The sequence below is a fragment of the Eurytemora carolleeae genome, unplaced genomic scaffold (assembly GCF_000591075.1).
Source record: "Eurytemora carolleeae unplaced genomic scaffold, Eaff_2.0 scaffold883, whole genome shotgun sequence".
NCBI classification, from domain to species: Eukaryota; Metazoa; Arthropoda; class Copepoda; order Calanoida; family Temoridae; genus Eurytemora; species Eurytemora carolleeae.
The window spans coordinates 106701-118171 of NW_019396887.1; the positions used below are offsets into that span (position 1 = coordinate 106701).

General features: G+C 29.7%; 2 protein-coding genes and 1 long non-coding RNA gene across 4 annotated transcripts in view; 1 reads left to right on the forward strand and 2 right to left on the reverse strand.

The window, feature by feature from the left end:
- Window positions 1-232: 232 nt before the first annotated feature.
- LOC111709777 (GATA zinc finger domain-containing protein 14) lies at window positions 233-3869 on the reverse strand. 2 transcript variants are annotated; one of them, XM_023483681.1, is made up of 4 exons: window positions 3516-3869; window positions 3088-3157; window positions 1152-1209; window positions 233-807 (listed from the first exon to the last, which is right to left on the reverse strand). In XM_023483681.1, exons 2-4 carry the CDS (start codon window positions 3092-3094, stop codon window positions 435-437), a joined length of 438 nt encoding a protein of 145 aa, XP_023339449.1. In that variant the 5' UTR covers window positions 3095-3157; window positions 3516-3869; the 3' UTR covers window positions 233-434. The 2 variants fall into 2 exon arrangements, with proteins under 2 accessions (XP_023339449.1, XP_023339451.1); XM_023483683.1 differs by lacking the exons at window positions 3088-3157; window positions 3516-3869 and adding an exon at window positions 2823-2857.
- Window positions 3870-5011: 1142 nt separating this feature from the next.
- On the forward strand, window positions 5012-11315 carry LOC111709783 (uncharacterized). Its single transcript, XR_002766939.1, has 4 exons — window positions 5012-5100; window positions 7846-7930; window positions 9308-9365; window positions 11235-11315. It is a non-coding gene; the product is annotated as an uncharacterized LOC111709783 (long non-coding RNA).
- The window catches only part of LOC111709781 (uncharacterized), a 14818-nt gene continuing 8363 nt past the window's right edge, over window positions 5017-11471 (reverse strand). Inside the window, exon 8 of the mRNA XM_023483688.1 lies at window positions 5017-5109. Within this exon, the coding sequence (XP_023339456.1) occupies window positions 5029-5109 (81 nt within the window). The 3' untranslated portion in view covers window positions 5017-5028. The remainder of the gene's footprint in view (window positions 5110-11471) is intronic.

Below are 11471 nucleotides of genomic sequence, written 5' to 3' on the forward strand. Positions count from 1 at the left end.
GACGTTGTAACTTAAGATATGTTCAAAAAACTAAATATCAAATGCATCGAAAGAATTTATCAAATGTCGTATTCTTCCCTTTCTGATAATGGAATGTTGCAGATATTTAGTTTTTTAATTAAATGATTGGATGGAGCTCTATAAAACTGTTCCCATATATTCATGGCTATTTATTTATTTTCGCAATTACTGAGATTTAAGTAAAATAGTATAAACCCATTGAAAAATTGTCAAGACGACATTTTATAAATTTTTTCGATGTATTTAATATTTAGGGTTTTACTGTAAGAAACTTTTTTATCCTTTAAAAGATTCAAGAGTTTATAAAGTACTTTACAAACTGTTTCTCATGTGTGTTTTTAAACAAGAAATATAAAATATAAAAATGTTCATTTTCCAAAATAAATGTAATTATATCCACAAAAAGTGCTCAACTAGTTGATGATACTCTTTTCAAAGTATGTTTCTGGAGATCTATTGAAATTGTAATTGATATTAAACGATGTATTCTGATGATTGTACGTGGCTTCCCTGATCTTATAATTATTTTCATTAGTTGCATCAACATCATGCTTATGTATATTTTTATGATTGTACATTGGATGCTTGCTGTTATCGGTTGGATTGCTGTTGCTGTGGTAAGGGTTGCTGTTGTTGTGGTAAGGGTTGTTGTTGCTGGCCTTATGATGGTTGTTTGTATGTTTGTTGTATCTAGTTGGATTTGTTTGTTTGTTATTTTGAAAACTAAAACTTGTTTTCTGGTTGTACTTCGGATCATCAAGAATACTTTCAGTAACCTCAAGCCGTCTGAAGAAAATTAAAAAAAATACTAATTCATTTAGAAAAAAGAAGGTATTACGGTAATAACTGAACGACATCTAAAGATTGGGTTAATCATTGCTCTTCTTGTAACATTACTGTAAAAAGTTCTTGTAACTTAAAAAGTTCACCGAAAATTTTACAATTTCTTTATAATACAAACTTTGCAATTGATTAACTATCATAAGATCGAAGAAATCAAGTATGATTTTAAATTCGTGAGATTGACCCACACGAGTATAACACCTTTTAAAAAGTTTAAAAAGTTGCAAGAGTAGTTGAACAGGGAGTTGAGCAGAATTATAGTTTAAATAATAAAGTTTAAATTTCACCTTCTTAGAGCTTCAGATAATCTGTCAATATGAAGACTCAGTTCTTCAAATTCACTTTCTAAACAATATAAAGTTTTATACTATAGTGCTCTTGCATTTAGAGACCTCCCAAACTATGGATTATAGGATTAATTTTTACTTCGATTATCTTGCTTTTTTAATGAATTTGAGCTAGGTCTCTACCTACCGCCGGTTCAAATCCTGAATCCCCGATTCAAATTTAAAGATTCATGAGGAATTTGAATCGGTTATTCAGGATTTGAACCGGCTCTAGGAAGTTCAGCAAACTCTTCAATTCATCGAATTCGGTTACTGAACATGTGACGAAAAACATTATATTTTTATACAAAACGATTTAAATAGCAAATATTTAAAACTAACAATCAGACCAGTAAAAGACGAAATTATATAGACCTGCTAACATAGAGCTAACACGAATCTTCTATTTGTGGACTATAGTCTGGACGTCTTTATCTTTTGTGGGTGAGGAACGACCCTCCGACATATACTATTTTTACAATTAGCTTGGGGAAGCAAAAAAAAACAGACAAAACATTGACAAGTAAAAGGGACTGTAGTCGTAATTTCTTCTGGAACTCCATTAAAGGGACAGACCGGCTATGTAAGGTAGTTGAACTGAGTATGAATTGTTTAGGATTCATTTGAGACATATTAAACCTTTTAAAGATCTGTAAATCCTGAGTTTGAGCGCAAAGTCGATGTTCAAAATCGTACTTTTCAGTGGATACGTTTTCAGAATTTTTTTTTAAATTATTAAATAACGACGACAAAAAATGTAAACAAAATTCTACAATAAAATAATTAGTTGTCTATGAACAGATTGAGAAAATAAAAATTTAATCTTATCATCGAAAATAAGTAATCTTGTTCAATTATTAGTTCCTATTTTCTCATTTTTCTAGTTTCTCATTATTCGCAAAGATTTTCTGCAGATTTTCTGGAATTATTATTGAAAAGACGACATTTGAAAAATTTGAAGAAATATTTTCACAGAAAATAAGAATTTTCATATAATGATGAAAACGAAATAATTGATTCTAGCATTGATTTATTGACAAATTTCTTTTGGGAAATATGCTCCCAGCTATCTAATTAGTTTACGGTAAAATTTTTACTTTATTTTTCGTCGTGGTTTATTAATAATTTAAAAAAAAAACCTATTCTGAAAACGTACTCACCCAAATTCATAATTTTGAACGTCGACTATGCACTCAAACTCAGTAATTATACATTGTGGAAAAGTTTTATATGTATCAAATGAATCCTAAAGAATTTGTCCACAGCACTGCATACTCAGTTTAGCTACCTTACATAGCCGATCTGTCCCTTTAACAGATCAAGCGGTATGTCCAATTTACAAGGATACTCTTTAAACCTTTATCTGATCAAATAGAAAGAAGAAATTGTGTCTATAGAGAGGGACAGTCCCTTTCCGCTCAAATTCTGAACGAAAAATCGGCCTTTTCTCCGGCCACAGTTGTCTTTAAAAAGTAAGACTATTACCAATCAACAGCGAATAGGCTATTTAGCTTACCTTGAAAATTACCCAAATAAGTGAACGGTTCCTTTAAAGTCGTATTTAAAACTGTAAATTGAACTAACATACAGGCCAATTTCTGTTTAAGGTCGTATTCAAAACAATAAACTGACCTAACATACAGGCCAGATTCTGTTTAAGGTCGTATTCAAAACAATAAACTGACCTAACATACAGGCCAGATTCTGTTTAAGGTCGTATTCAAAACAATAAACTGACCTAACATACAGGCCAGATTCTGTTTAAGGTCGTATTCAAAACTATAAACTGACCTAACATACAGGCCAAATTCTGTTTAAGGTCGTATTCAAAACTATAAATTGACCTAACATACAGGCCAGATTCTCTTTAAGGTCGTATTCAAAACTATAAACTAACCTAACATACAGGCCAGATTCTGTTTAAGGTCGTATTCAAAAGCTCCAACTGTAAATTGAAGAACGCAGGGCTGAAAAAAGGACAATAACAAATCGATTATTTTGTTTTAATTTTAGATTTTTGTTTAATTATTTTGATTATTAAGCTGTGACTGTGATTACTTTTATTTTTTTCTAATAATAATTATCATAATTTTAGCTTTTCTAATTAGCCTTCAACGTAAATAAATATTTTAAGGGTGCCCAAAAAAAATTAGGAATGAATGTGAATTCTTAAAACATGAATTATTCATTGGGTTTTAAACTTGTCTGTGTTAAAAAAAGACTCTACATAGACTGCGTTTATAAAAGCTGTGTTATCGTTTAGTCTGAATATATCTTACTTAATTCCATCGTTTTTTTTTGGTCACCGTATTTAATAATTTTCACCTGGAGCTGCGGTGGGAGGGTGTGATGGTTTTTATTATAATAAACTTGTTTCAGCGTTGTTAAAATTTCATAATTCTAATTATTCATTCTGTCCTTGGCAATGGGTTGAAAGATAACGATTTGAATGTTAACGACCTCTTGTTAACGTAAATGTTTTTTTTGTATTTTCATGGAACTGAACAACCCCTTTAATTACCTTCATTTACTCATAAAACTAACGAACCAATACAAATTAAATTATTTTTTAAAACTCTTTGCAAATGTTAGAAACAAACAAACAGATAAACAAATCTAAGAATAAGGCAAAAAAGACAAAGAAATCAACCCAATTAATAACAATACAAATGGAAATAAGAATAAACGAACCCGAAAAAAATCAGATAATTAAAAGAAAAAAAGAGAAAAACATTTAGGTTTAAATAAGAAAATACCAATAAAAATGAAAAAATAAAAAAATATCAAACAAACGAATGAGTGAAAAACACAAAAATTATAGAAAAAAATAATTAAAAGCATCTAGGAAAAAATAAGAAAATACCAATACAAGTGAAAAAATCTAAAATATCAAACAAACGAATGAGTGAAAAACACAAAAATTATAGAAAAAAATAAATAAAAGCATCTAGGAAAAAATACGAAAATACCAATACAAGTGAAAATATCTAAAATATCGAACAAACGAAAAAGCGAAAAACAAGCAAAAAGAGAAAGTATAGAAAAAAGGATTAAAAGCATCTAGGAATAAATAAGAAAATACCAATATAAGTGAAAAATCTAAAACATTAAACAAACGAATGAGCGGAAAACAAACACAAAGAGAAAGAAAAGAAAATAAAGATTAAATATTTTGTATGTTTTCTGGTCGTGTCGTGTCGGATGACTATATAAAAGTCCTGACAATGAAACTCAAGAAATGCAGAGAAATCAAATTATTAAAATTACCAAATTATTGCAGAGTTGATGCAAGACCCACACCCAGAGTTAGCTAATAAGAAAGTAAAAAAGTAAATAAAAGTAAAACACATTTTATTTTCTCAGCAGTAAAATCTAGAAAAATAAAAAAAGACTTGTTTTCAACTTTTAGTTTTATTTTTACTTGAAGACAAAGCGCATTATTTTGCGCATAATTGTTTTCAAATGGACGACATCATTAAAAAACGACATTAGACGAAATTTCAAGTGAGCCTAGATTTACAGAGTGGCATGTCCGATTCACAACGGTATCCTGTAGACCTTTGTCCTATCATGGATGAATGAATTATCCATGTTTTTCCAGCTGAAAATTGAAAATTTTGAATCGACGCTTCTATGAGTGACTGTGTTATGCAGAAGACACGAAAGTGACGAAGACGAAATTGTCAGAATTCATTACTTTACATGGATATAAAGTGACGATATATTCCTTATTGTTGCTCAGATCATGTTTTAATCAATGCATGTGTATCGTTGTGAATTGATCATAACGCTCTACAAATTACGAGTCACTTGAAATAATGTTCCTTTCAAAAATCTATTAAAATATCGAGAAGAAATTTTCCTGAAGAATTCTGTAGTAATCGTTCACGCCACACTTTAGAGGACTTCGGTACTCAATCTTAAAAACAAAACAAAAATCTGAATTATTAATAATATTCATTTACTTTTCACTTGTATATTTGTTATTATTCAAATGATTTATTTTATTTTTATCATTGAAGTCATTAAAAATGAAAATTTTTTTCACATATTTCAAAGTTCCAATTTTAATCAATTTATAAATACTGCTTTTTATTTAAATATTTAAATTCTAAATATGATAGATGTTTGTTTGTTTAAAATCAGTAGTAACTTAATTCAAATAAAATAAAATAAATGATCATACTTTTCAAGTTCAATTGGATTATTAGTTTTCAATTTCATATGTTTTGTTTAATTTTTACCCCCAGCCACCTAGAACCATGAAACCAAGTCAAGTAAATTAATCTTTATTAACAAATATCATCATGATAGGAGAGTAGATTCTTGTCCCATCACTAAAAGCAAATACATCTCAGTTAGCAGAATGCAGACAGCTGTATGTAGGGTTTAATGCGAAAAGGGTAAATCGTTTTGCGAAAATTTTTCAAATAATTATTGCAGCAATGGTTTTTGTGGAATTTTTTGCTCGGGAAATAAGAACGAAAATATCTATATTTTTTTGGCGACAGTTTTTGTTCGCTGGATACCCTAGCTTTAAGTGCGGGTGCAAGACCCCTGGTCTTGAGGAGATCCTTGTGATGCCGGGATATTGCCAAAATATAAAAACTATGCAACAGTATTTAAACTGTGTGTTATTGCATCAGTTAAGCTGAGAATAATATTACGAATTGATTAACCTGAAGTAATATCTACCCTTCAGTCTCCACTCCCATGTTTAACCATATATGAAAACTTGACCGGACCGTAAAAGGGGAAAAGGGAACTTGGGGGAGGGGGGGGGGGTTATCTGACCATATTCCCACCCTTTCGTTCAGATAATCTCAAATTATTTTTAAAAACTTTACATCTATCGAGTTATGTCGCTCAAAACTAATGGTTGTATAGAATATATGTTAATGGTAATCCTTCATAGGATATATGTTAATGGTAACCCTGTATAGTATATATGTAAATGGTAATCCTGTATAGTATATATGTTAATAATTACCCTGTATAGTATATATGTTAATGGTAATCCTGTATAGTATATATATTCATGGTAATCCTGTATAGTATATATGTTAATGGTAATCCTGTACATTATATAGGTTAATGGTAACCCTGTATAGTATTATGTAATGGTAACCCTGTATAGTATATATGTTAATGGTAACCCTGTATAGTATATATATTAATGGTAATCCTGTATAGGATATATGTTAATGGTAATCCTGTATAGTATATATGTTAATGGTAACCCTGTATAGGATATATGTTAATGGTAACCCTGTATAGGATATATGTTAATGGTAACCCTGTATAGGATATATGTTAATGGTAACCCTGTATAGTATATATGTTAATGGTAACCTTGTATAGGATATATGTTAATGGTAACCCTGTATAGTATTATGTAATGGTAACCCTGTATAGTATATATGTTAATGGTAACTCTGTATAGTGGCAGAGTTACCATTAACACTAAGTTAGTTGATTTATGTTGGTGATTTATATTGATAGATTGTCTTGGTTGATTCATGTTGGTGATTATGTTGATGAATTATGTCGGTTATTCATGTTGGTGATTTATGTTGATGAATTATGTCGGTTATTCATGTTGGTGATTTATGTTGATGACTTATGTCGGTTATTCATGTTGGTGGTTTATGTTGATGAATTATGTCGGTTATTCATGTTGGTGCTTTATGTTGATGAATAATGTTGGTGATTTATGTTGATGAATTATGTCAGTTATTCATGTTGGTGATCTATGTTGATAGGTTATGTTTTATGTGTTCATGATTTATGTTGATGAATTATGTTGATAGATTATGTTTTATGTGTTGATGATTTTTGTTGATGAATTATGTTGGTTGATTCATGTTGGTGATTTATCTTGATGAATTATGTTGGTTGATTCATGTTGGTGAATTATATTGATGAATTATGTTGGTTGATTCAAATTGGAGAATTATTTTGATGAATTATGTTGGTTGATTCATATTGGAGAATTATTTTGATGAATTATGTTGGTTGATTCATATTGGAGAATTATATTGATGAATTATGTTGGTTATTCATGTTGGTGATTTATCTTGATGAATTATGTTGGTTGATTCATGTTGGTGAATTATTTTGATGAATTATGTTGGTTATTCATGTTGGAGAATTATTTGATGAATTATGTTGGTTGATTCATGTTGGTGAATTATATTGATGAATTATGTTGGTTGATTCATGTTGGTGAATTATATTGATGAATTATGTTGGTTGATTCATGTTGTTGATGAATTATGTTGGTTGATTCATGTTGGTGAATTATATTGATGAATTATGTTGGTTGATTCATGTTGGTGAATTATGTTGATGAATTATGTTTGTTGATTCATGTTGGTGATTTATCTTGATGAATTATGTTGGTTGATTAATGTTGGTGAATTATTTTGATGAATTATGTTGGTTGAATCCATCAAAATAAAGGATGCCTGGTCCAGGCTATGAATAGATAAATACGACGATGAAAGAACGACCGAAGAAACTAGAAGGCATCCTTTTCTTTAAAGTTTTGATAGAGAAAAATATATAAATGTTTTTGCAGGGCAAAAATTAAAATTCAGGTTTTTGAGAAACATGAATTTCCCACAATTTTATTATTTTATTAAATCTGCCGCAGGATGAAGATTCTCACTGATTCTTCTCAGTGTATAGTTGACCTTGGAGCCAAGCAGTTCTAGGACTAGATACAGTAGTACATACAGGTCCAGATACAGCAGTACATACAGATCTAGATACAGTAGTACATACAGGACTCGATACAGTAGTACATACAGGTCTAGATACAGTAGTACAAATAGGTTTAGATAAAGTATTACAAACAGGTCTAGATACAGTAGTACATACAGGTCTAGATACAGTAGTACATACAGGTCTAGATACAGTAGTACATACAGGTCTAGATACAGTAGTNTAGTGTACTGTAAACAGATAGGTACACATCCTATATAGTAAAATAAGTTAGTGTACTGTAAACAGATAGGTACACATCCTATATAGTAAAATAAGATAGTGTACTGTAAACAGATAGGTACACATCCTATATAGTAAAATAAGTTAGTGTACTGTAAAAAAAAGTACAAACAGTAAGTTCAGAACAATTAGATTTAGTGCAATACGATATTGATACATTTCATAGTAAGACATTTCATAGACGGACATTTAATAGAGTGGACATTTTATAGATAGAACATTTAATAGATAGGATATTTCATAAAAAAAGAAATTCATAGATGGGACATTCCATAGATAGAACATTTTATGGAAAGGACTTTTCATAGATTGACAGAGCATGTTTCTCATGGACAGATAATTTCACAATGTACAGAGCATAGAATACTAAAATACAGTAGAACAAAAAGTATTATGAAAGATGCAATTTAATAAAGGCGCGTAGTAAGGGGGGCGGGGGGGGGGGACCCCTGGACCCCCCGTAGACAGGCACGTAGGGGGGGGCCAGCCCCACTGTGCCCCCTACCTTAGCCCCCCCCCCCCCCTAGAGCCAGAGGCAGGCTCTATTTTATTAAACAGTTAACTTACATTTATATTCAGAATTTTTACTTTTCTTATCAATCGACAATGTCACAATGCACATATCAAACAATCAATATTCTGTGGAAGGCCGCAAAAGTGTGCCACAAAAATACACACATTATAGATTACATTATTTAATAAGTTAAGATAGCTCTTAAGTTTGTTTAAATTCATCATAAATATTGAGCTCAATGCAAGATATTGGATAAATATTGAGCTCAATGCAAGATATTGGATTAATTTATAAAGATTTAGTTTTACATACTGCACTTTATAGTATCTTACAGATCTTAATTTATAAAGATTTAGTTTTACATACTGCACTTTATAGTATCTTACAGACCTTAATTTATAAAGATTTAGTTTTCTCTTTTCATGAGGTTAATATTGATCAATGACAATCTGTTGCCAAAAAAAGATGATTGTTTTAAGATTTCAAATATCCCAAAAAATAAGAAAAAATATCAAATGAGTAACCAGGTCCACATGATTGTGTTTAGGAATGGATCATATTGAGGATCAATTAGTTTGATTAATTTCTAATTTAGAATGTTGCTCTTGTACATAGTGTTCTCTCTCTCTATTGGAGCAGTACAGATGAACAAGGTAAATAAATTAGTGTGTACATAAATAATCATGACTCAGCTCTAGAGTAAAACCACAGACTACTATATATATATACACAGACTGCTCATAAGATCTCATAGGCTAGGCTAAGCAGGCCTATGGTTGTTCCGGCACGATATGGTACGTTTCCACGAAAAGTTTTTAACTGCCACCTAACGGCAACTTGTTGGATATTATACCCATTTAGTGGTTTAGCTTTACAATTTTTAAAGACTCTAACGTTTAACATAAAACATAAGATTTATGAATTTAGTCTATTTTTGAAGGTTTTGTATTTCGTATCCAAAGGATCCTTAAATATCCCTGAATACAGACATTGTAAATAATCATGTAAATGTTATATCCCTGTAAATTATATTTACTTTATATTAATTAAATGTAAACGTAAACGTAAAGTCAATATCCTCTGTGTCAATGTTATATCCCTGTAAATTATATTTACTTTATATTAATTAAATGTACGTAAACGTGAATATAAAGTCTATATCCTCTGTGTCAATGGTATATCCCTGTAAATTATGTTTACTTTATATTAATTAAATGTAAACGTAAATGTAAACGTAAATGTAAACGTAAATGTAAACGTAAATGTAAACGTAAATGTCAAATATTCTCTTTTTATGACTTGTATGTAAATGTAAATATAAACCGTAACTGTTATAGGTTAAATCCCTGTGAAATATATTTTGCATAAATGATCGTTCGGTCAAATTTTTACATTTAAATAATCGAAAAATCACTCTTAAATTTATATAATTCATTAGTTTTCTTTTAAAGTTTTAGTATTTGTTATTATTCATGGCTTAAATGTTTAAATGAAATATGGTGTTTTAAGGAATTCAAATATCGCAATTTTTTAAAAAAAATTTATCAAAATTGAGAGGATGAAATAAGATGTGTTTAATCCACTGTGCTTTATTTCCTACAACTTTGTATGCTGTATTGTATGTAATTGTAACCTAAACTGCTTAATTAAAATACCATGAATCAAGTGTAAAATATGTTCAAGTGCCAAATGCATTTATCAAAGTATGCAAATTTAGATAAAATGCATCCAGACTGAACAGGAAGTGGTGTATAACAAAACTCTAATATATTGTTTTATTGTCGAAATAGAACCATCTTTTTAATGCTGTTTTCCTTATTGGAATATCAATTCGGGGCTCAGGCGGTATACAAAAATGTAAAAGCCTTTGTCTTGATTTACCAAATATACAATTTATAATTATTAAAAACTAAAAAATATAAGAAATATCCAAGAAGTACATATTTCAAAGAGACATGTATAAAGAGTATAAAAGAGAAAAGGGGAAAAATTGTTAAATAGGTTAAATTGTAATCACAAGTCTGCAGGTTCCTGGGATAAGGAACTCAGATATATTATATAGTTTCAATTCTTTCTTTGGTTAAAAACTGTTGCCTGTTTCCCATCAATGCTTTAAGTATACGTATATTGTATATTGTATATATGTTATACTAGGAGTGCCGGACCTGTATTAATCAATCAATTGAATATATCTGGCTGTCTTAAATTACATTGCGTTTTCTGAACACTATGATTTGCAATTACATTATATAGTGGGGGAGGGGGGGGGGGGGAAGTACGAGGAAAAGTTTGTTGGACACATTTTTTATGTTCTTATCTTATCTGTTATGTTCTCATCTTATCTGCTATGTTCTTATCTTATCTGTTATGTTCTTATGTTATCCTTGATCTGACATTTTATATTTTTTTGTAGTCCTTGATATATAAATCTGCAAAGTTAGTTTTGGGGAAACTCTAATAACTTTATTTAGAAAATAAATAATTTGATTTAGCTTGTTATCTTATAAACTATTTAATTCGAGGCAATTGTAAGTTATCTTGGAACTAACTTTATTCTACCAGATGGGTGCCCTTCAGCAGATCCAGTTACTCAGAGGTATACTAACTTTTGATCCTAATTCTATCAATAATAATGATCTAAATAGTAATTATAATAATACTAATAATAATAATAATAATAATAATAATAATATTAATAATAATGATGATAATAATATTAATAATAATGATAATAATAATAATAATAATAATAATAATAA

Coding starts and splice junctions, on each gene's coding strand:
- LOC111709777 (XM_023483681.1), bottom strand. Junction 808..1,151: donor TTATCTGAAGCTCTAAGAAG/GTGAAATTTAAA, acceptor AATTTTCTTCAG/ACGGCTTGAGGTTACTGAAA.